This window comes from Equus caballus, chromosome 5, assembly GCF_041296265.1.
Source record: "Equus caballus isolate H_3958 breed thoroughbred chromosome 5, TB-T2T, whole genome shotgun sequence".
Classification (NCBI taxonomy): Eukaryota; Metazoa; Chordata; class Mammalia; order Perissodactyla; family Equidae; genus Equus; species Equus caballus.
Window position 1 is genome coordinate 64106376 of NC_091688.1, and position 22532 is coordinate 64128907.

The following is a 22532-nucleotide window of genomic DNA, read 5'->3' on the forward strand; positions in this document are numbered from 1 at the left end:
CAGAATAATTGGAACAGCATGAAATACAGCTTTGATCTGGGGACTTACGTACTTCCCTTTGCCCAGATTTACACTCCTTCATATAGACGTCCATTTAAGTGTTGTGGAATGTAGTGAGGAATCAGGAAGAAAGCCCAAAGAGCTCACACTGTCTGTGCGCCAAACTCATTCACTGCTCTCGGTGGGACCCCCGCCAGGTACCTGCTTACAGATGACGTAGTGGAGGCGGCTCTTACTTAGGAGTCAAGTCATCTTGGTTCTGACCTGGCTTTGCTGCTCGTCAGTGGCTTAACCTCTCTCTGCTTCAGTTTTTTCCTTCTGTGAAAGGAGATTTGTCTGGGGAATTTGTGGGATGGTTAAGCAAGAATTGAATTAAGAGCCTTTATACCTCCAGAATTCTGATTCGGTTCAGACCCTTGTTTAGAGCCTCTTTCTTCTTTCTCGTTGACTAATTTCAGCCAGTTTGTTAATCTAGTTTCCCAGTTTGTAGTAGATTGCTGCCAGAGGTGGGGTATGTGAGTGCTAACAACAAGCAGATGCCAGCATGAGAGCCCGCTGCCCGAGGGCTGCGTGCAGGCAGGAGAACTACAAGAACAGGTGAAAAGTGAGAGAACTTGGGAGGATGAAGTGGTCTGGCGCTAGATAGAGGGAGCACACATGCCTCAGCAACTTCTGAGGGGCGTGCCGGGTTATGGGTCCACACAGTTCATGTTCACGATGATGACCTCTAATCCCAAGGAAGAGATTAATATTCAAAGTCCTCTACTTAGGGAGTCAGGGAAACGTGTAATGTAGACAGTGCCGAACATGTCAACCAAGATTAGCTAAAATATAAAGAAATGTTGCTTAAATAAAGTGGGGCTTTTCCAGACAATGCTGGTTAAATGAGGTTTTCACAGCACCACTGTGTACACATGCCACATCTGCTGTCATTTTATGTATTTTAGTGAATTGTGTTTGTACCTTATATGGTCCCTTCAGGAAGGAAGGAATTTTTAAAGTAAGTTAACAAGTTATTTCACTCCTGATGGACCTAAACTATGTAAGCTGTGTTCAAATAAGACTGCAGTAATTTTGATTATTAAAATTCATCTTTACGCACATGTATCAGGTCACCACGATGTACATTTCAAATACCGTACAATTTTGTCAATTTTCCTTCACTAGAGTAAAAAGAAACAAACAAAAAACCCATCTTTAAAGCTAAAAAATTATTTTAAAATAGTATTTTATCTTGTGTCCTATACAAGTTGTTTTACCTTTTGTAACTCATTTCTTTGTTTAGTGTCTAAATATAAGATAAATGTGTGACTGATAACTGTTTACTCACCTTTTAGATCTTTGATTTCTAGGAATTTACAACGTAAAGTTCTGAAAGAACCTGTTCAGACGCAGCACCTTTGCTGGTGCTAGTGTCTAAGTGCTCTCAGGTCTGAATCTAGTTCCCTGCAAACTCCCTTTCCAAGTTACAAGTTAAATAATTCAACCTCTGACCTAGTTGTCTATTCAAATGAAAGAACTAAATTATTTAGCTTCTGCACAGCCCTGAACTAGGTTCTGAGGGGAAATGTGAAACTTAGTACCTGCCCTGAAGGAGCCAGTCGTGTAGTAGGAGGGATAAGGCATACATTGTGCAGTCAGAATAACTAAACAGGAGATGGGGGAGTGCCAGCTGGCTGAGGCCGGGTGGCACACTGCTCCAGAACAGGCTTTCTCAACCTCGGTCGGCACCAAGGACATTTGGATCAGATAATTCTTTGTTGTGGAGCTGCCCTGTGCATTGTAGTGTGTTTAGCAGCATCCCTGGCCTCCATCCACTAGATGCTAGTAACACATGTCCCTTGGGGAGCAGAATCACCCCTAGTTGAGAACCACTGCTCTACAAGTTTGCAGCAGAGAAGCTTTCCAGTTGGGGTGACAGGGAAGCTTCAGGGAAGAGCCAGATTTTAAGCTGGAGCCTGAAGATTGGGAGGGTAAGATTTGCTTACATAAGGGAAAAGCATTTTAAGAAGGAAACAGTATGAGCAAAAGCAAGAGGCAGATTTGGAGAGTGTAAGGAGATCAGTTTGACCGGCCAGAAGCATTCGCATAAAGCAGTCGTGGACTGTGGAAAATGCCTGGGGCCAGGCCGGGGGCTGCCTTGCCTGGCGAGGCTGTGAGAGAGGCAGAGGCATAGCATCCGAGAAGGCTGTTTCAGCCAGTGCCTGTGGAGGCTTGTCAGACTTGCTGGGGGCTTCGTCACTACGCTTGGCACAATCCATTAGCAGTCTTGAACCACATCTTCTCCCTGTCTTTGCCTCATTGTAGGGGATCAGAGAACACCATCTTCTTTACCACCCATGTGAACGGCTCCTGCAGTAAGTATGTCTTAGTCCCAGAAAAGAGTGTCCTGCTGTCCACTCATAGTAGAATATTCTGGCTTCTAGGAGGTAGAAACATCAAACATCCTTCCATTCTCCAGTAATGTCAGTAGCTAAAGATAGTGGTTAATGATTTTTCATATCTTGAAAGTACAACCAAATTATTATACTGTGCCTAGAACAAATAAAAATGCTGGCTGTACATGGAGACAGTATACTTAATTTTAGCAATGTATTTACATAAAATAAATATTAGGCTACAAGCAGTAACAAATTGAAATGAATAGTGATTTCTGCAAAAGTGCGTGGACTGTGTTTGTGTTGGTGGAAGCCATTGACTTCCCAGTCAGTGACAGTCTCGAAGCAGAGAGCAAAATCTTTCGTTTATTCATTCAGCAAATGCATTTCATTTATTCGTTCATTCACTTGAGCACCGGCTATAGTATGCAAAACCCTGTTCTGAGGGTGGAGAGAACAAGACACCCAAGTGTCTTCAGTTCAAGTAGGGATGTTGGGTGATCAACAAGAAAACCAAAACTCAAACAAGACAGCTTAAAATAGAATAAGATAATTTCAACGATGTCCTAAAGAAAGTAAAGCAGGATGCTTGTGGCTTTGATATTTTTATGCAACGCTGTATTGGAATTAAGTAAATTCTATCTTTCTTTCTTTTTTTTTTTGAAATATGAAGTTGTTTTACTAAAAATGGACTTGTGAGTTAAGTCATTCAGTAATAATTCTTGAGATTGTTAGTACATTTTGTTGTAGTATACCTTACATTTTGCTTTTTTTTATTGAGTTCATAATAGTTAAAATCAATGTGAGATTTCAGTTGTACATTATTTCTTGACTGTCACCAATAAGTGCTCCCCTTCACTCCCTGTGCCCCGCCACCCCACTCCCCTGGTAAACACTGAACTGTTTTCTTTGTCCAGGTACTTGTTTATGTTTCACATATGTAAACTCTTTCTGTCCAGTGTAAAACCTCACATGGATAAAATAAAACCTAGATGTGAATTTCCTATGTCTAATGCCATATCACATTTATACTGTCACTTGATTGATGTGCATAGGATTAAAAATCCTAATTTAGCTATAAAATTAAGAACAATTCTAAAACAGTTGTTCTGAACTAGAGGCTCTCTGGTCAGGGAAATTTTAATTAATGTTTTGTCTTGTTTAAGAAGCTGACCTTGGGGCCCTGGAATTATGGAGAACTTCAGACTTTGGGAAAAGCTTCAAAACCATTGGTGTGAAAATCTACTCGTTTGGTCTTGGGGGACGTTTCCTTTTTGCCTCTGTGATGGCTGATAAGGTGAGTGTTTACCTCTTTTCTTTGGGTTGTGATATTTCTGTAAATATGCCTCAAATAGATCCCTTTTACTACTTGTACTGGCAGAGTTTCCTGCCTTTTTGCGAGATTTAGTGTCACTGTAAGATTTGAGGATGCCTCTTTTATAGAGGTTGGTTGACTCCTCTGCCCTTTGGCCTGTTGTCACCACATGAATTCTGGTATCTGTTTTGGGATATGTAGACCCAGTGTTTGGGCTTTACTCAGATGTGGATAGCTGAAGAAAACAATCCACTTGCTCATTATCCAGTAATAGTAATAATAGTGATAGATAACGTTAATTGAGTACCTAGTTATACTAGGTACAACTATTCTTGGTCCCAGGAATATAGCAGTGAACAAAACAGATGAATGTCCTGCTCTCAGAGCTTATATTGAAGTAGGGAGATAGATCCTAAACTAAGACATATGATGTAACATTAGGTAGCGATTAAAGCTATGAAGAAATATAAAGCAGAGTAAGGAAATGGAAAGTGACGGGAATTGGAGCAGAGCTGTTTTAGATGTGGTGGTTTGGCTAGGCTCTCTGGGACCTGACTTAAGGGAGAGCATAGCTGTCTGGACATCTCGGCTGAGGAAGTGGTAAGTGCAGAGACCCTCAGACTGGAGCGTGCTTGAAATATTGAAAAAAAGTGAGAAGGGCAGCATGGCTGGAGCACAGAGAAGCACTGAAGACAGGGAGCAAGTGGCCAGGTCACACAGCGCCTTTGTAGCTCATGATTAAGTCTTTGGCTTTTGTTCTTGGTGTGTTGGGAAGCTGTGAAAGGGTTGTGACAGGGGAATGACATAATTTGGCTTCTCTTTTGACAGAATAGTTGTGTGCAGAATAGCCTGACGGGGTAGGAGTGGAAGCAGCAAGAGCAGCTGGGAGGCTGTTGGAGTAGTGAGAGAGATGGTGGGTTGGACGAGGCTGTTAGCAGTGGATGAGGGGAGAAGTGGTAAGATTGTGGGTAGATTTTTGAACATATTGCCAACAGGAATGGCTGATGGATTAGATGTGGGTTGTGAGAGAATGAGAGGAACCAAGGATAGCTTTAGAGTCTTTGGCCTGAGCAACTGGGCGAATGGAGGTGCCGTTTACTAAGATGGCAAAGGCACCAGGAGAAGCAGGTTCGTGGAAGGAAAATCAAGAATTCAGTTTTGGGTATGAGGTGCCTATTAGACAGATATCTAAGTGGAAATGTCAAGTAAGCATTTGGGTGTATGAATCTCCCAAAATTACTTGGTCTTTAAAGCCATGTGACTAGATGATATCTTCTGGAAGAATGAGTAGGTAGAGAAGAGGTGGGAGGACTGAGGACGCTCTGAAGCACCCCAATGCCTAAAGGTTTGGAAGAGGTGGAGAACCCAGCAAAGAAGACTGAGAAGGAGAGACCAGTAAGGTAGGGGGAGTAGGACAGTGTGTTGTCACGAAAGCCAAGTGAAAAAACTGTTGCAAGAAGGAGGAAGTAATCAGCTATTTTAAACTCAGTTGATCTCAGTTGAGTTGGCTGAGTTCTGAGAATTATCCAAGGAGTTAGTGACCTTGACAAAAGCAGTTTCTTTGGAGTACTGCGGCTAAAGATTGATTAGAGTGAGTTCAGAGAGAATTGGAGATGGGGAAGTAGACACAGTAACTATAGATAACTCCCTCAGCAATTTTGTAATAATCCTCCCAACAACCCTATGAGCTAATACTGTTATCTCAGTTTTTATTTGAGGAAATTGAGTAACTTGCCAAGGGTCATGCACGGGTGGAACCCTGGCGGGAGTCAGGCTGTCTGATCCAGAGGTAGCCTCTGTTTTGTCGCCTCCTACACTATGCTGCTACCATCTACAAAATTTAAATTCTAGTGTGTACTTTTGAACTCCAGTTTCTGCCTATAACAGAGTAAGATTGGAAGGAAACATCTAGATATGAGTTAGAAAAATAAGTTAAATGTACTTGTCACTGAACTTTAAAGAGTATTTAATGTAAGGAGGCTCTGAGACTAATTCTTATGCCCTGGCTAAATGTGTCTAGTAGCTGTTTTAAACTATTTATCAGAGAGTAGGTGTTAATTGCCTGCTTAAAAGACTCCTTTTAACAGCTAAATACTCCCTGATCGCCTTCCTTATATTAATTTCTGACTCTCCTTGGCCTCTTCCCAGCCTCTGCAGGTTCCCTTCCTTATGGCTGTTCTGAGAGACTTCCTTAAAGAGGAGGCGGGTCCCATCCTGACTTCCCCTGTAATCTCTCAAGCCAGATATCATCTCCATTTTCTAGACCCTTAATTATCTGATTCTTTGGATTATCCCAGGACTATCTCAAAGGGACCAAACTTTTATGCAGCAGTCATCATTTTAAGAATTATCTGAGCAAGCATATGCAAATGGTTATAAAGCCAAACTAATGATGGTCCCATCAAACCCTTAGCTCTCTTGAAGGAAATTGAAATGCCAGAGGTTGGGAGGATGATATCTTATAGGGCCATACCAGAATGAAGAAACCAAAGAGGAAGTCAAGATAGCCTTCCTTAAAATAGAAGGGATTGTTCCATTGCCTGGAACTTTGCTAGAGGTTAGAAATTGCTTTGGTAATTGGTATTGGGACTTTTCATTTAGCACAGTTGTACCCAGTGAGGAAAGGGATAATGATACTTATAATTATTAATAATAATGTTCCTATTCATGTCCCTGCACATGGCATCTTGACAGAAAATTAAAAAGGTAAATATTGGCATTTGTTCCAGGATACAACAAGAAGGATTCATGTGTCAACAGATCAAGGGGACACATGGAGCATGGCCCAGCTCCCCTCTGTGGGGCAGGAACAATTCTATTCTATTCTAGCAGCCAATGATGACATGGTGTTCATGCATGTAGATGAGCCTGGAGGTAAGAGCTTTTTAGTGGCCCACCCTTGAGATTTAAGCATAGAGATTTAAGCATGGAGATGCAAGCTTCAAGCCCTACTTTGAGTAGCTTTGCTTCTTAAATGTCAATTTTTCCTCTTATCCTAGGAATTTATTAGTGTCCCACTGCGTACTCTGTCTTAGCAATAATATGGAGCCTCTGTTTAAAAGGCACTTGTTTTGACATTCTAATATGGTTTATGTGTATGTTCAAGTGTTCTAGAGCAATGCTGCTCAAAAAATGGTCTGAAGACTGGTACTGATTTGCAAGCTATTTGTTACCAAATGAATACAGAAAGCAAGAGCAGATGTTTAGAAACTCTTGTAGACATTTGGCAAAGTAATTTTATCTGTATTAAATCTAATTGAAAAGTTGAAGATTATATTTTGTCTTTTGTATTTTATTTTTCTAGTGATTAATTTTTATTATATTTTACAAAAGCATTGGTTTGTGACATAATGGAAATATAAACATTGATTTTTCACCACAGATAGTTTGAGAAGCATTGTTCTGGAGTATAAAGGTTTAGAGATGCGTATGATATGAATCTAAATACAGTGTCTCTGCCACCAAAATGTGTCAGGGAAGAGCTTTTCTGTAGCTTCAGATTAATTCATTTAACAAACTCAGCATCTGCCATATTCCAAACACTAAGCTGGGTATTAGAATTAAAGATGGACACGAAGAGCTTGAGTATCAAACCTCAGGTCTGCGTCTACATCACGAAGAGAGACAGTTGGCTAATGTGTGCCATCAGTCAGTCATGTGCATGGTTAGACTGTTGTTTTCTCTCTGTTCCCCCCCAAAACTTAGTGTTTTTGTTTGTTTGCCTATTTCAGATACCGGATTTGGCACAATCTTTACCTCAGACGATCGAGGCATTGTATATTCCAAGTCCTTGGACCGACATCTCTACACCACCACGGGTGGTGAGACGGACTTTACCAATGTGACCTCCCTCCGCGGGGTCTATATAACAAGTGTGCTCTCTGAAGGTGAGTCTTGGCACAGCTGTTCTTCAGCTGAACATACTGGGAGTTGAGGCCTTTGGGGAGACTGATGGTCCTGCCCACTCAGTAATGCTGCTTGCCTGGCCAACAGGCCAACCCATGTGAATTCTGGCTCTCTATTTTAAATAAGTTACGGCAAATAAAACTAAGAAAGAACAAAGCAACAGCAGGTAGAAAGAAAGATTTTTTGGGTGCTGTGTTGTTTAGTTTATAGAAGAAGTCTTCTCTATTGGGAGGTTCAGGCCTACAGGAAGGAGCTGGGTTTGAACCCCTTCCTCTTTCCTCCTTGTGGAGAGGGTTCCTCTTGTGTTCCTCTCAGTGGTTCTGCAGAGCTCACCTTTGCTAAGGCCCAGTTACACAGATAAACGCGTCACTCTGAAGTACAAAGACTCTTAAGGTTTTGTTTATGTATTTATTTTTTGGTAGGAGCTGGGGAACGTGTGTTTTTATTTTGTAGAGACCTTGCAGTCTACGAGGTCCTAAGTGCTCTTGGCCCCCTCTTTCCTCCCTAACCTCGCCTCCAACGCTTCTCTCCTCCGCTCTCGTCACTCAGCCCTCTGCCAGCCCATAAACGCGCCAGGTGCACACACTCATGGTTTGGAGATTTGCACTGACTGTTCTCTCTGTTTCCCCAGATATCTGCCAGGCTGACACCTTCCTCCTTTCCATCTTTGCTCGTATGTTGCTTTCTGAATAAGTCCTGCCCTGACTGCCATATTTTAAATTTCAGTCTGCCCTCCCCAGCTCACACACACACACTCAGTTTCCCTGTAACCATGCAAGTTTTTTCCACAGCACTTATTTTCTAACCTACTGTATAATTTACCTATTTACAATGTCTGGCGTTTGTCTGTCTCACCCTGGTAGAATGTGTACTTCACAAAGTTTTTTTCTGTTTTGTTCACTCATATATTTCCAGAAGCTTACAACAGTTTTCACATAGTGGGCATGCAGTAAATATTTATTAAATAAACGAATTTTCCATCATTTGCTTTCTAGATTTTCCTTGGAAAATTCAAAGTGTGTTATTTCTGAATTTAAACCTGCGACAGTTTGTATCGTTGAAAACAGAGAATGGGGAAGAGACATGAGAAAAAAAAGAAAATATATAAGAGGGATAGGATCTGGAGTAGTGGAAGGACAAAAATTAGGAGTTATTAATTGACTAATGCAGAGACATTCAAATCTTGAGATTCCCTGAAACAAGCCCGGTACCATGGCCTTCTCTCAGTGAGGATTAGGAGGCCTTCCCAGGGTAGACTTTGCTTCCAAGGCCAGGAAGCAGGGGAAGAGAATGGACGTCAGCCTGTCTGTGTTGGCAAGGAGATAAAAGGTGTGTTTTTCCAAAAGTGTCAGATGATTTCTGGAATCAGTTGGGTCCTGTTCAGGTGGGAGGCCTTCCTCCAATATCATATTTGGAGTGCTGCTCAGTTACTCACCCCACGAAGCCGTTTTGTTGGATGTTAGAAGCTTGTGGGACTCCAGGGTTCTAATGGTGTTAAGTAGGCTCAGTTAGGAGAGGGTTATGCAATGATAAACTGAATTTAATAGGGTGCTTCCAATGTATCAGGCTGAATATCACTCTTGTCCCATTCAGATAATTCTGTCCAGACTATGATCACTTTTGACCAAGGAGGAAGGTGGAAGCACCTGAGGAAGCCTGAAAACAGTGAATGTGATGCTACAGCCAAAAACAAGAAGGAGGTTGGTTTTACGCCAGTTGTCATATGTATTTGGAGCGAAGCAGCCATTCTGTTCTCTTGTCAGTGCCAGGCCTTTGAATAAAGAACTTTTGTACTTGATTAGGGTCCACAGCTAAAGGTGGAAAGTTTGGAAACGAGAGTAATGAAATTAACTTAGAATGTAGGAAATAGAAACTGCTAAAAAAGACCAAAATACTGTGAATTATTTGTCTTTTAAAGAAAAACAAAACTGAAGGCTAACAATGTGTGTTTTATCAAACTGCTGAATGAAAGCAGAATGGATAGAGGGGCCGGTGGTGAGTTGGGAGTCAGCCTGGCAGCTTTGAGACTTTAGGAATTCTGCAAAAAGCCATCGTCCAGCTGTTCTTGAGCCATGCAGAGCTGTGCTGGCTAGAATCAAGAGGAGGGGAACTCGGCCTTCTCTTCCCCCCTGCCTGTGCTCCACACGGCCGGTGGGTGTGGGTGGTGACCCGGCGGTGCCCATGCAAGCGTGAGCCAACCCCTCTGAAGAGAGACTGAGAGCTGGAAACACAGGTGCTGCTCCAGGAGACCCCAGCTTCCAGGAGTGACAGGTGTTGACAGGCAAGAAAAAAAGAAAAGCAAAACAAGCTTTGTGTCTGACACTTATAGAATTTGAGAGGGGCTTAGGGGAACACTGGGAGTTTTCTTCAAAAACTGATAGTGCTGGTAGTTCCCTTGCTCTCCTCAGGATCTGCACTCTGCTGTTCTAGGCTGGGCTTTTTGTTCTAAGAACCTCAGACGCCACCCCCAATGTGCTGTCTCCCTCCTCTCGGCTCATAAGTGCTGTTGAGTCTCTCTCCCTCCTGCCCCCTCCCCCAGCCCTCTGCCCTGGCCTTGCCCTGTCCCTGCCCTCCTCACCTCAAGCCTGGGCAGGTACGGTGGCCTCCTTACTGACTTTGTGCTCACTTTCGCACTCCCCTGTCTGTCCCTCCTCAACACTCTTCCTGCTCCCCCTTTGCCTGTGACTGGCCTGTGCCTCTGACCTGGTGAATGAAGGGCCTCTCCTCCCCTTTCGGGCTCTCTTCTGCCTTTACATTGTTGTTCCCCATTCTATCATGGACACACTGCTTGTCGTAACCCTCGCTGCTCCCTGAGTGCTCTGCCCCTGTGGCCTGCACGTGGTCTTCCTGGGGTGTTCCTGGGGAAGTGGAGCCTGTCTCCCCACGCCTCATTCATTAGGATCAGTGGAAATCCTAGCCATCCTCAGTGCCGTCTTCAGTTAGAGCTAATCTTTCCTCTTTGTTTCACTAATAGTTTGCTTGAACCTCTTTCTTTATTGTAGTAAAATATACATGACATAAAATTAACATTTCAACCTCTTTTAAAGAACTAACTTTCAGTCTGATTTATACCTTAACTAGTTTCTGGGAAATATTTCTTAAAGACAAGACTGAATCTTATTTTGAATCACCACCACCTCTTTTATAGTATCTGAAATATGTCAGGCATTCATCAAGTTTATTTGTGTGGGATCATTCTTTAAATATTGATCAGAGGCTTTGATGTAGTACAGGAATAAAATAAACTGACAGATTACATATGAGAAAGTAATTGCATAATTTGCTTCCAAATATACTAATGCATTTTAGAATCAAGACTATCCCACTGAGCCTATAACTCAACAACAAAAAAACAAATAACCCAAATTAAAAATGGGCAAAGGACTTGAAGACATCTCTCTAAAGAAAATATACAGATGGCCGATAAGCATATAAAAAGATGCTTGACATCACTAATTAGAGAAATGCAGATCAAAACCACAGCAAGAGATCACCTGACACCCGTTAGGAGGGCTACTATAAAAAAAGAAAACCCGAAATAAGAAGTGTTGGTGAGGCTGTGGAGAAATTGGAACCCTTTTGCACTGTTGGTGGGAATGAAAAATGGTGTAGCCTCTGTGGAAAACAGATGGTGGTTCCTCAAAAAAAATTAAACATAGAACTACCGTGTGATCCAGCAATTCCACTTCTGTGTATATAGGCAAAAGAATTGAAAGCGAGGTCTCAAAGAGATAGTTGCACACCACGTTCATAGCAGGAGCATTCACAGTAGCCAAAAGGTGGAAGCAAGCTAAGTGTCCATCGACAGATGAATGCATAGGCAAAGCATGGTATATACATACAATGGAATAATATTCAGCCTTAAAAAGGGAGGAAATTCTGATGCATGCTACAACGTGGAGGAACCTTAAGGACATCATGTGAAGTGAAGTAAGCAAGACACAAAAGGACAAATACTGTGTGGTTCCACTTATATGAGTTACCCAGAGTAGTCTAACTCAGAGACAGAAAGTAGAGTGGTGGTTGCCAGAGTCTAGGGGGAGGGTGGAATGGGGAGCTATTGTTTAATGGGTATAGAGTTTCCGTTTTGCATGATGAAAAAGTTCTGGAGATGGACGGTGGTGATGGTTACACAACAGTGTGAATGTAATTAACACTACAGAACTGTACACTTAAAAATGATTAAGTTGGTAAATTTTGTGGTGTGTTTATTTTCCATAATTTAAAAAAAAGGGTTATCCCACTAAGGTCTGGGTTAAGTTCAAAGCTTTATTAGAAGGCTCTGTGAGATGAGTGAAATATTACACCTTTGGTTTTAATCTAAGCTTTGGTTTCTTTTCACAGTGCAGCCTTCATATTCACGCTTCCTACAGCATCTCCCAGAAACTAAATGTTCCAATGGCCCCCCTCTCAGAGCCTAATGCCATCGGCATAGTCATCGCCCACGGTAAGCACCCTCCACTCCCCTCCACAGGAAGAAGTAGCTTAGCACATGAAAACTCACTTATATCCTTGAACCTATAAGAAAACCACCGTATGTGGCTTTTACCATCCTGTGTAGAATTTCTTGCATGATAATGGTACTGTGAGTTTTTCATAGACTCCCATCAGAGAGAGCAACATGCCTTCTCCCTTTCCCAAATTTTCAGTGGCGTTTTTTTTCCTTTTTCAAGAAGCATGATGGGGGTCTGTGCCCGCGGCCGAGTGGTTAAGTTCATGCGCTCTGCTTCGGCGGCCCAGGGTTTTGCCGGTTCAGATCCTGGGCACGGACATGGCTGCTCATCAGGCCATGCTGACGCGGCATCCCACATAGCACAACCAGAAGAACCCACAACTAAAAATACACAGCTGTGTACCGGGGGGCTTTGGGGAAGAAGAAGAAGGAAAAAAGAAGAAGAAGAAGATTGGCAACAGATGTTAGCTCAGGTGCCAATCTTTTAAAAAAATAAAAGCATGATGGGAAATAATCAGAACAAGTTCATTCAAAACTATTCTCCTGGCAGTAAATCCTCTCCGTTTCATTTGTGCTGATTTGTACTGACGAGGTGGTGGATTGTGTTGCAGGGAGCGTGGGGGATGCCATCTCAGTGATGATCCCAGATGTGTACATCTCAGATGATGGGGGTTACTCCTGGGCGAGGATGCTGGAAGGACCCCACTATTACACCATCCTGGATTCCGGAGGCATCATCGTGGCCATTGAGCACAGCAGCCATCCTATCAATGTGATTAAGTATGCATGAGCTCAGCTCCACCCAGTGTCTGCAGAGAGGGCAGCTGGGGGTTGTTCTTCGGTTTGTTGGGGGAAGTTACTGAACCTGATTCATGTTTGTGCATTCTGCAGAACTTTGGGGAAGGTTCTTGAAGGGATTGCAGTTAGAGAAATTCAGATAAATGGCTTTGCTTTTTCCTCTGACTCCCTCTACCTAACACTTTTTGTCACTTTTTAAAAATATTCTTTCTTTCCACAAGAATGTTATGGAAGCATGTAAGCACCCTGGATGGGAAATGACATACAAGTTCTTATAAAATAATTTCTGTTCTTTTATTTAGATGGTAGGTCACTAGCCTATCTTTCCTTTGAAAGAATTTTTATAAAGGGATTTTCTTCCTTACTCTCTGAATGAATCCCCTTTCCCTACCCTGTTAACATTAAAAATTAATGTTAGTAAGCCATCACCTAAATATATGAGGGTCTTTCTCTGGTTTGGGATCAAACAGCCAGAGTGGTTTCCTGATATTCCTGTAAATGTTGATCCTCTGTCATGATCTTTGTCTAATTTGGTTTCAGGTTTTCCACAGATGAAGGTCAGTGCTGGCAAACCTACATGTTCACCAGGGAGCCCATCTACTTTACTGGCCTAGCTTCAGAGCCTGGCGCCAGGTCCATGAACATCAGCATTTGGGGTTTCACGGAATCTTTCCTGACTCGCCAGTGGGTCTCCTACACCATTGATTTTAAAGATATCCTTGAAAGGAGCTGTGAGTGTCTCCTTTGACCTTTTCTACCAGAAACTTGTAAGCCTATTTTCCTAAATAACCAATTCAGTTTAATTTCGTTTCACTGGAGTAAGAAAATACATTTGAAGGATTGAAGGATGTTCCATGTGGGTAATCAGGCAATGGGATGCTTTCAGAAAAACAGCTTCCCTCTTTGGACTATCTCTGTCCAAGAGAAAGAAAATGAGGGCCACATATGTAATTTAAATTCTTCTATCAGCTACATTATGAAAGAGGTGAACTTAATTTTAATAATTATCTCCATATATACAAAAATTATCATTACAGCATGTAAGCAATATTAAAAAATCATTAATGAAATTTTTTTTTTTTTTTTTCTTCTAAGTCTTCAGAATCCAGCGTCTATTTTACGCTTACCCGTATGGTAAATCTCAGTTCAGACCGTCACAGGTGGCGAAGGCTGTCACGTAGGACAGTATAGCTTTGCACTGTTAGAGCTAAGTTACATCCTATGAGACTTTTTCTGATTGTGAGGATAATGCATGCCTGTGGTAGTCTAAAATTATTTCATAACATTTCAGGGTTTTTCACCCTTGATTACAGCAGAACTGTAAAGAGGAAAGTGTGTTGCAAAGAGCATCTGATTGTGTCACTTACAAAATGTTGAAGTGAGGAAGTTTTCATGACAAGAGTTTTGGCTTGAATGTCAGTCACGGGTGAGGCTCTGGGCAGGCGTGAAGCCCACACTGGCCGTTTCAGCCTTCTGTGGCTCCAGACTAGAAGCCGTGTTAAAGACCCAGAAAATGGCTTCAGAAAAGGAGTTAAAATGTTGGTTGCAAGGTGTTCCTAAAGAATCACAAGCAAACCCAGGCCCGAGTACCGAAGATGTTGACATTGTACTGAAAATATTGAGAAGAAAAGAAAAAACTGGAGAAAAAGTGACCACCCTGTGACCTGTAGTTACTTGTTGGCATAATATGACAAAAAAACCTAAGGTTTTAAGATGCTTTGGCTGAGCTTCAATCGTGACTTCTGTTACACTCTATGATGGACCATTTCCTTAGAATGTTAATTCAGTGACTCCTGGAAGAAGCCAAAGCACTCGGTTTGGACCTTACTTTTTTACAAGATGTTTAAATATGATTTGATACTGGAGAGTCATTATTATCTCAATTCATTGAATAGGCTGTAAAGGATCCAGCTTATGAGTTTTCCCCTCGGCAGGCAGCTCTGCAGTTATCCCTAACGTCTAACGTCATTAAAAAGGTTTAAGCACCTGCTGTTTAACAAGCTCTGTGCTGCTCTCCATATCCTGAAGGATGAAACCCTAATCCACAGTCTTTAGGCCATGAGTCATTTTTCCAGGAGCAGGTGATAGAATATACTAAGCCAGGTTGACTGTCATCACCAGTCTTCATTTGAGAGCCAGTCGACTAGAGTGAAAAGTCTAGAAAGAGAATGTTTTCCCTTCTATTTGAAGCAAACTAACTCATAGTGAAATTGAACCCATGTGTTTGACTGATTGGTATCTTGTCCTAAAGGAAAACATCTGATTTCTTACCTCGGCCAGCTCCTGCTGAGGACACAGGTGTACAAGACACGTAGATGGCAGCCTCTCAGATTGGAAGGAACCCTAGAGGTCCTCTGTCCAGTTTCCCACTTTGAAACAAATAAGGATTTTCCTAGTACTCAGATGAGTGGTGAGATGCAAAGAATCCTCCTTTGGCATGAGGGAATGCCAGTTACCGGTGGGCTCCAACTAGGGTAACTTGTGTTCGCAATTCTAAAATGAGGCAAAAGGTTGAGTCAGACATCCCCGCTTTCCCTCTCCTTGTTCTTCCTATAGCCTGGCAGCTGCCGCATGTGCGTGGGTTCTGTGCTGTGCAGTTTCCTGAACAGCCTGTCTTTCCTTTAGGTGAAGAGAAGGACTATACCATATGGCTGGCTCACTCCACAGACCCTGGAGATTATGGAAATGGCTGCATTCTAGGCTATAAAGAACAGTATCTCCGGCTGCGCAAGTCATCCGTCTGTCAGAACGGTCGGGACTACGTAGTGACCAAGCAGCCCTCCGTCTGTGCCTGCTCCCTGGAGGACTTCCTCTGGTATCAGCATCCCTCACATCCCCATCAGCCCCTCCCCTGCTGGACGAGGGGAAAGACAGTTGTCTTATAGGACTAAAAATATTTAAATCCTTTTCTTCTCCAAGAGTGGAGAACTGCTGCTTCTTATTAACAAAATTGAAGCACAGAGAAAGGGAAGCCAAGTTGTTAATAATTGAGCAGGTAATATTATCGTATCAGACAGTCAGTTTTTGGGCAGAACCAGCAACAGCCCCCAGAAATCCTGACTTGGCGATTGTGGGAAGGAGAGGGGCATATAAGGAGGAAGACGATTGAAAAATAGAGAAAGATGATAGGACAAAAACATCAAGAAAAGGGGTGCAGGAGCTAAGAGGAAATTGGACTTTAGTGAAGAGCCTGACGGCCTGAGTTCAGCAGGTGGTGCACTAGGTTTTGAGTCGTCTGCAAAACTGAAGGCAGAGAGGGTATGGTTCTGTCCTGAGATAGGGAGTGACGTTAGTGTGTTTATGGTCCATCTGTCCCATCAAGGTTTAGAGGCCATCAACGTGGACTCCCTAGAATCCAGGCTTAAGGGTTAGTTGCTGGCTGGCGTGGGATTAGTTGATTATACAAGTGCACAGAGTCCCTTGGTAGCCTAAGCGAGGTAACTGAGGGCAAATAAGAGGAACTGATTCACACCACAGGCAGGATCTTCTGGAACTCGTCACCTACAAAAGGTACTGACAGGAGGAAAAAATGGATCCTAAAGAATTTGGAAAAGAAGGCAGGCAGTCATGTCCTCCCTCGCCATATTCTCTCAAACTGCAGGTGGCAGAGAAGACTACAATGAGTGAACCCCAAGTCTGGCCCAGTGTGGTTCCTCCTGTGTGGCTCATGTCTGTGTGTGGAATGGCCAGGGTTCTCCCTGCTGATTCCACAGGGAAAATTTCCCTCAGATCATTTGGGTGCTACCGGAGGGCTCGGGCTGGTTGATACTGTGAAACTCCACAGGGCTCTCTCCCATCCTTCGCTGCACACAGGCGAGGCTCTTCATTCCCTGAGCTGCTCCTGTTTTCCAGACATGCTGTGCTGCTTCAGAGCTCCATGCCATTGCACGTGCTGCTTCCTCTGCCTAGAACGGCTTTCCACATTCCCTCTTTGACCCCACACCTGGTGACTTCCTACTTGGCCTTTAATACTGAGCTCAGATGTCACCTCTTTAAAGCCTTCCCCGGTTTTCCGTCATCTAGGCTCCCACAGTACCCCTATTATAGCATTTCCAGTGTTTTAATTGTTGCCTGTGGGTTTGGTTCCCCCGTTAAACTCTAGACTCCTTGAGGTCATATTCTATTTCGTAATCGTGTAGTAGTAATGACAGCACCTGATGTTTACTCAGCACTTACTCTGTACTAGGCACTGTCCTAAGCAATTTACACTTAACCACAGCAGCCCTGTGAGATAGGTACTGTTGCCATTTCCATTCACAAAGGGAGAAATGAAAGTACAGAGAGGTTGTGACTAATGTGCTCGTGGTCACTCAGCCAGGAAGAGGTAGAGCTGGATGTGGACCTCGTGGTTCAGCTCCAGAGCCTGCACATGGTACCACATGTGCTTGAGAAATGTGTACTTTGTGAGCGGGGAGGGTGCTTCCCCTGAGATTTTGGACTGAATACCTAAAATTTTACCAGAAGTTTCCCCCTGCTATTGGAGGGGTAGTGTCTTCATCTTTTGCTCTTCCTACCCTCTCCCCTAAATATTTGTCAGAAACATATTAAAGTACAAGCAGGATCTATATATTCCCCAAATATTCCTTGAAGACTTGCTGTGCACAGGGCAGTGCAAAGTGGTAGTGGAAGTCTTTATAGATTCTCCTGGTAAGATGCACACAGTTATGTTGTGAAACGAGGTGGTAAGTGGCTGAGGGTTTAGAGAAAGGAGAGACTGTTCCATTGAGCGCTGCAAGGAGGTGGGTCCAGGAAGGCTTTGTTGAGGAGGTGGCACTCAAGCTGAGCCCTGAGAGCTGTAGGACTTGACTGTGCACATCTGGGAAGAAGCAGGTCGTTAAAGCCGGCGGACGGGTGTGAGCATAGACAGCCAACGGCGTGATGGGGAAGGGCGGGCTGGAAGATAGGCCATGAGGGGGAGTCACAGTAGTCACAATAAAGAAGTAAGTGGGGTCCAGGTGGGGGTGCTCAGGCTAAATTTTCAACCTAGATGATGGGAAGGAAATTCACGTCACAGACAAACATAAGGAAATGATAGGAGAGGCTGGCATGAAGGAGAACTGATGGGTTTTGAATGTTATATTTATCTGAGGTTCTGTCAGCAAATTTACGTGGTGATGTTCAGCGGATATTTGGAAATGTAGGATTAAAGTTCAAGAGAGGTGAGACCTGGAAGTTTTAGTTGCAACCACACATAGTTAAGCTTACAAAAGGAGAGCAGATACAAAGTGAGACTGAATTGTAGGACCTTGGAAAACATCTGCATTTATGGGTTAGGAAGAAAGAAGAGCAAGCAGTGACCAGAGAAACAGACGAGTGCAGCCTTGCAGGGCCAAGGTGGGTAGGAGCACGATGGTGTGTCAAAGGTCAAGGTGAATGAGAACAGGGAGGACTCCCCTGGGCTGGGTAACTAGTGAGCCCTCAGGAGCCTCAGACATTCATTTTCAGGGTTGCGTAGGGAGGTGAAGCCAAAATGCACAAAATAAAAAGTAAATGTGTAAAATAGAACAAGTAAAAAACACACTTTTAAGAAATTTGGCCAGTAAGGGAGAGGAGGATGGAGGAGACGGTTAGGTGCAGGCTAAGGAGAAGCCACCAGGTAACTGGGACTGATGGCCCCTCCCATGCTGTCAATGGAGCAAGGTCGCAGGGCGGTAGTCAGAATGGGGCCAAGGATGCTCATGTCAGGGGTCAGCCTTGGAGAGGTGGCAGCATGTTATTTCTTTGGGGAAAACAGAGAAAGGAGAGCAGATGGCTGGCACTGTGGAGAGATGGGATAGAATGGAGGCAGGGACCATCTAAGAAGCTGAGAGGGTCAGAAATGGGGGAGGCAGGAAAGGTTTTACATACACCCCGTGGTACACCTCCATGGGGTACAACATAAGAATGAGTTATTTGGAGGTTAATGGAAGAATTGCTGGGTGTCCCTGAGTTTAGATCTGTTGCCGATGCCACTATTTCTCTGTGTCTTAGTTGCAAGAGTCCTCACTCCATGGCAGGCTGCAGCCATTCCTCTCCCTGAGCCTGAGCTGTCTGTGCAGGGCTCCCAGCCTTGGGGCCCCTAGCTACTAAGGCCACCAGGCTTAATCCATATGCTGTTTTCCCCTAGTTAATCCCTTTCCATGTCTGTTTTCCTAAATGGACCTTCTTTCTAGATAGCACAGGCCTTCCTGAGCTGCTCTCTGGCAACCCAAGACTGGACTAGTAACCACCCACTGCCCCACATGCTTGCTAGTTGCTTACTGTCTTTCAACAACTTTGAAAGGTACTTTATTGGCTGACTCTTGCAGTGATTTTGGCTACTTCCGTCCAGAAAATGACTCCAACTGTGTGGAACAGCCAGAACTGAAGGGCCACGACCTGGAGTTTTGTCTGTATGGAAGAAAAGAGCACCTGACAACCAACGGGTGAGATGGTTTTTCTCCCTTACCCTGACAAAGGAGTTGCCACTGTTCAGAGTGAAAAGCTGCTTGTCTCCACACAGAGATCTGAGCAATATTTCAGAATGCTCTAAAAAAACACTGTCCGATAGAACTTTCTGTGATGATGGAAATGTTCTGTGATCTGTGTCTGATACAGTAGCTGCTAGCCTTGCAGGGCTATTGACACTAGTGCAACTGAGGAACTGAATTAATTTTAATTATTTTAAGTTGAAATAGCCACTATCCCATTTTTGTACCACATTTAACGTTTTTCCCAGGTCACAGGTCTTGCTCGCAGTCTCTTAGGGTGGAAAGCGGGCATGTCTTGCAGCAAGGCCAGAGATGCTTTGTCTGTTCAAGGCCAAAACTACATAAAATATCGCCAAAACATCCCTGTGGATCTTCCCAAGGCCTGAAAGATAATATAAGGACAAGAAGCTTTTCTGCAGCTTTTCAAATCTTATTTTCAGGAAATAGACAGGAATCCGAGAGTACATCCTTGTGTTCTGTTAACAAATTTTCTCTGCCTTTCAGGTACCGGAAAATTCCAGGAGATAAATGCCAAGGTGGAGTGAATCCAGTTCGAGAAGTAAAAGACTTGAAAAAGAAATGCACAAGCAACTTTTTGAGTCCAGAAAAGCAGGTATGGGGGCTGGCCCCATGGCCGAGTGGTTAAGTTCAAGCCTTCTGCTGCAGGCAGCCCAGTGTTTCGTCGGTTCGAATCCTGGGCGCAGACATGGCACTGCTCATCGAGCCATGCTGAGGCGGCATCCCACATGCCACAACTAGAAGGATCCACAACTAAGAATATACAACTATGTACCGGGGGGCTTTGGGGAGAAAAAGGAAAAAATAAAATCTTTAAAAAAAAAAAAAGAAAGAAAAGCAGGTATGTTAAAGTAGATCTGGTTTAGTTACAAGTGGGGTTTCATGTTCTGCCAGGAATAGTCAAAGTTACAGCATCAGGAGTTTTATTGCTGAATACAAAGTGGCCACACTACTTCTGTCGACTTCCCTTTGCACAGGAAACTGTTAGGATGGTCACGTAACCCAGTGATAAGCTCATCTACTGAAAACTTTTTTCTTGGGGAAAAAACGGTATTCCATAAAGTCCTTCCAAGTGTTAGAAGCATAGAGTTGAGGAAATTTCTGAGGCTTGGAGTCATTTAAGAAAAAGACTCAAGAAGTTTGGCTATAAAGGGCTGGAGTTTTGCACGTGTGGAAGAGAGGAGCACTGGGCCATAGGTAGGGTGCGTCTCTGTGCCGTCATGCCAAGTGTATTCAGAATGAAAGACTGAGCTGTGGGGATAATGGGCTGGTTTTTATTTGGAAGTGAGTTATGGGGCTGATTACAGGTGTGGAACTGAACTCTGGCTGGGATTTGGTGAGGAGGAAACCTCTCGACAAAGAAGCCCTGGACTGGCAGTGGGACTGGGGGCAGTAAACAGTGGGCCCCCCCTTCCTAATCTGTAGACTGAGAGGTGGACAGTCTGCAGTTCTCTCCTCTCTAACCTTCTAAGGGGTGAGGGCCTGACAGGGGATGGGATTAAGAAGGCAGTGGGAGGGGCCAGCCTTATGGCCAAGTGGTTAAGTTCACGTGCTCTGCTTCAGCAGCCCAGGGTTTCGCTGGTTCGGATCCTGGGCGTGGACATGGCACCGCTGATCAGGCCACGTTGAGGCAGTGTCCCGCAGAGCACAACCAGAAGGACCCACAACTAAAATATACAACTATGTACCATGGGGGCTTTGGGGAGAAAAAGGGAAAAATAAAAATCTTAAAAAAAAAAAAGGCAGTGGGAGAAGAATGTATGGGTGTGTGTACTTGTCGAGGGACAGGTTCCTCCTTCTTTGCACCCCACCCTGTGCTCCTGGTGGCTGTCCTCGGAGTGTTTGTGTGTGTAACTGCACAGGACTCCCACTCACGGGGACACAACTTGTCCCAGAACCCAGCTCCGCCATCCCTTGGATACACTGAAAACACACACTCCCCATCTCCCACCCTGAGGTAGGTAGGTCACACTCAGAGGGTGATATGAAAAAGCTTATTTATAAAAACATGCCAAAAATTAAGTTAAAAGAATAAATCTTGGTGTCATATGATGGCCTGCCTGATACAGCATTGGCACAGCTTCTTCCCAGGTAATGGCCCTGTTCTTGATTCGTTCAGCCCACTATTAGCATAGTCTCCCTTTCCTGCTCCAGAGCTTATAACAGTGGTAGTGGGGACAGTCACAATGACCGTTTGATCTGGGGAGTTGCCAAGACTTCCAGTGTACCTTTGACATCGAAGCCCCTGAGATTGCAGCATTCTGATGGCTTCAGGGCAGTTAAAGTTCTGGTTAGCCTCTGCCAGCTGTGGTATTCTCCTGGTCACATCGAGATGGTTTATCTTAAGGGGTTAGAAAAGTATCATCAAGTCCCTGGCAACTGCACAGCATTCACAGAGAAATGAGGGGAATGAGCAACCTCTTTGAATTCAGTCTTGGAATATGCATGCCCACAATTTTTTGTTTTTGTTTTAATTTATCAAGAATTCCAAGTCAAATTCTGTTCCAATTATCCTGGCCACTGTGGGATTGATGCTGGTCACAGTCGTAGCAGGAGTGCTCATTGTGAAGAAATACGTCTGTGGGGGAAGGTAAGGACATGGAGGCCAGTCAAAGGTACTGAATTTAACCCAGAAAGTCAGCTGAGGGCATGTGGTTGAGTCTGCCCTTGGCAAAAACTAGCTCGTTGAAGCGATGTTCCTGAAACATCAGGCCCAGATCTTCTCAGGTCTTATGTTTTCCATATGCCAGCTGTGGGCTGTGCTTCCTATATGCGTGACTCACTCTGTGAGCATATAAAACTCGGAAAATCCTCAGTCCTGTAAGAAATGCACCCCTGCTCACACTCGAGGGCTAACGGAGGTGTCCATCCCCAGGTTCCTGGTGCATCGATACTCAGTGCTACAGCAGCACGCAGAGGCCAACGGTGTGGATGGAGTGGATGCTTTGGATACAGCCCCCCACACTAATAAAAGTGGTTATCATGATGACTCAGATGAGGTGAGACTGTCTCTTCTTGAGGGGTGGCCCAGAAGTACAAAAAAAGAGTGATTCTTTTCCTATTCACGATCAAGATACGATTCAGGCAAAGGAGGGTATAAACGGGAAGCAGCAATTTAATGACTGTAAGACGTGGCCAGCCCAGAAACTAGGTAACTGCTTTCAAAATAGGAACTTTTTAGTCTCTAAATAACACGGGCTCTGTCTTCTTTTCAG

General features: G+C 43.9%; 1 protein-coding gene across 5 annotated transcripts in view; it reads left to right on the forward strand.

Moving 5' to 3' along the window:
• SORT1 (sortilin 1) overlaps positions 1–22532 on the forward strand; it is a 63887-nt gene that overhangs the window by 36710 nt on the left and 4645 nt on the right. For 3 of the 5 annotated variants that reach the window (XM_023641482.2, XM_070268574.1, XM_070268575.1), the window contains exons 7-19: positions 2308–2357; positions 3548–3675; positions 6423–6567; positions 7425–7580; positions 9193–9299; positions 11944–12046; positions 12664–12832; positions 13391–13581; positions 15476–15665; positions 19138–19254; positions 19804–19912; positions 21801–21907; positions 22193–22316. In XM_023641482.2, the coding sequence (XP_023497250.2) occupies positions 2308–2357; positions 3548–3675; positions 6423–6567; positions 7425–7580; positions 9193–9299; positions 11944–12046; positions 12664–12832; positions 13391–13581; positions 15476–15665; positions 19138–19254; positions 19804–19912; positions 21801–21907; positions 22193–22316 (1696 nt within the window). Of the gene's footprint in view, positions 1–2307; positions 2358–3544; positions 3676–6422; positions 6568–7424; positions 7581–9192; positions 9300–11943; positions 12047–12663; positions 12833–13390; positions 13582–15475; positions 15666–19137; positions 19255–19803; positions 19913–21800; positions 21908–22192; positions 22317–22532 lie in introns of all 5 variants that reach the window. The other 2 variants (XM_023641481.2, XM_014740108.3) reach the window with 1 other exon arrangement.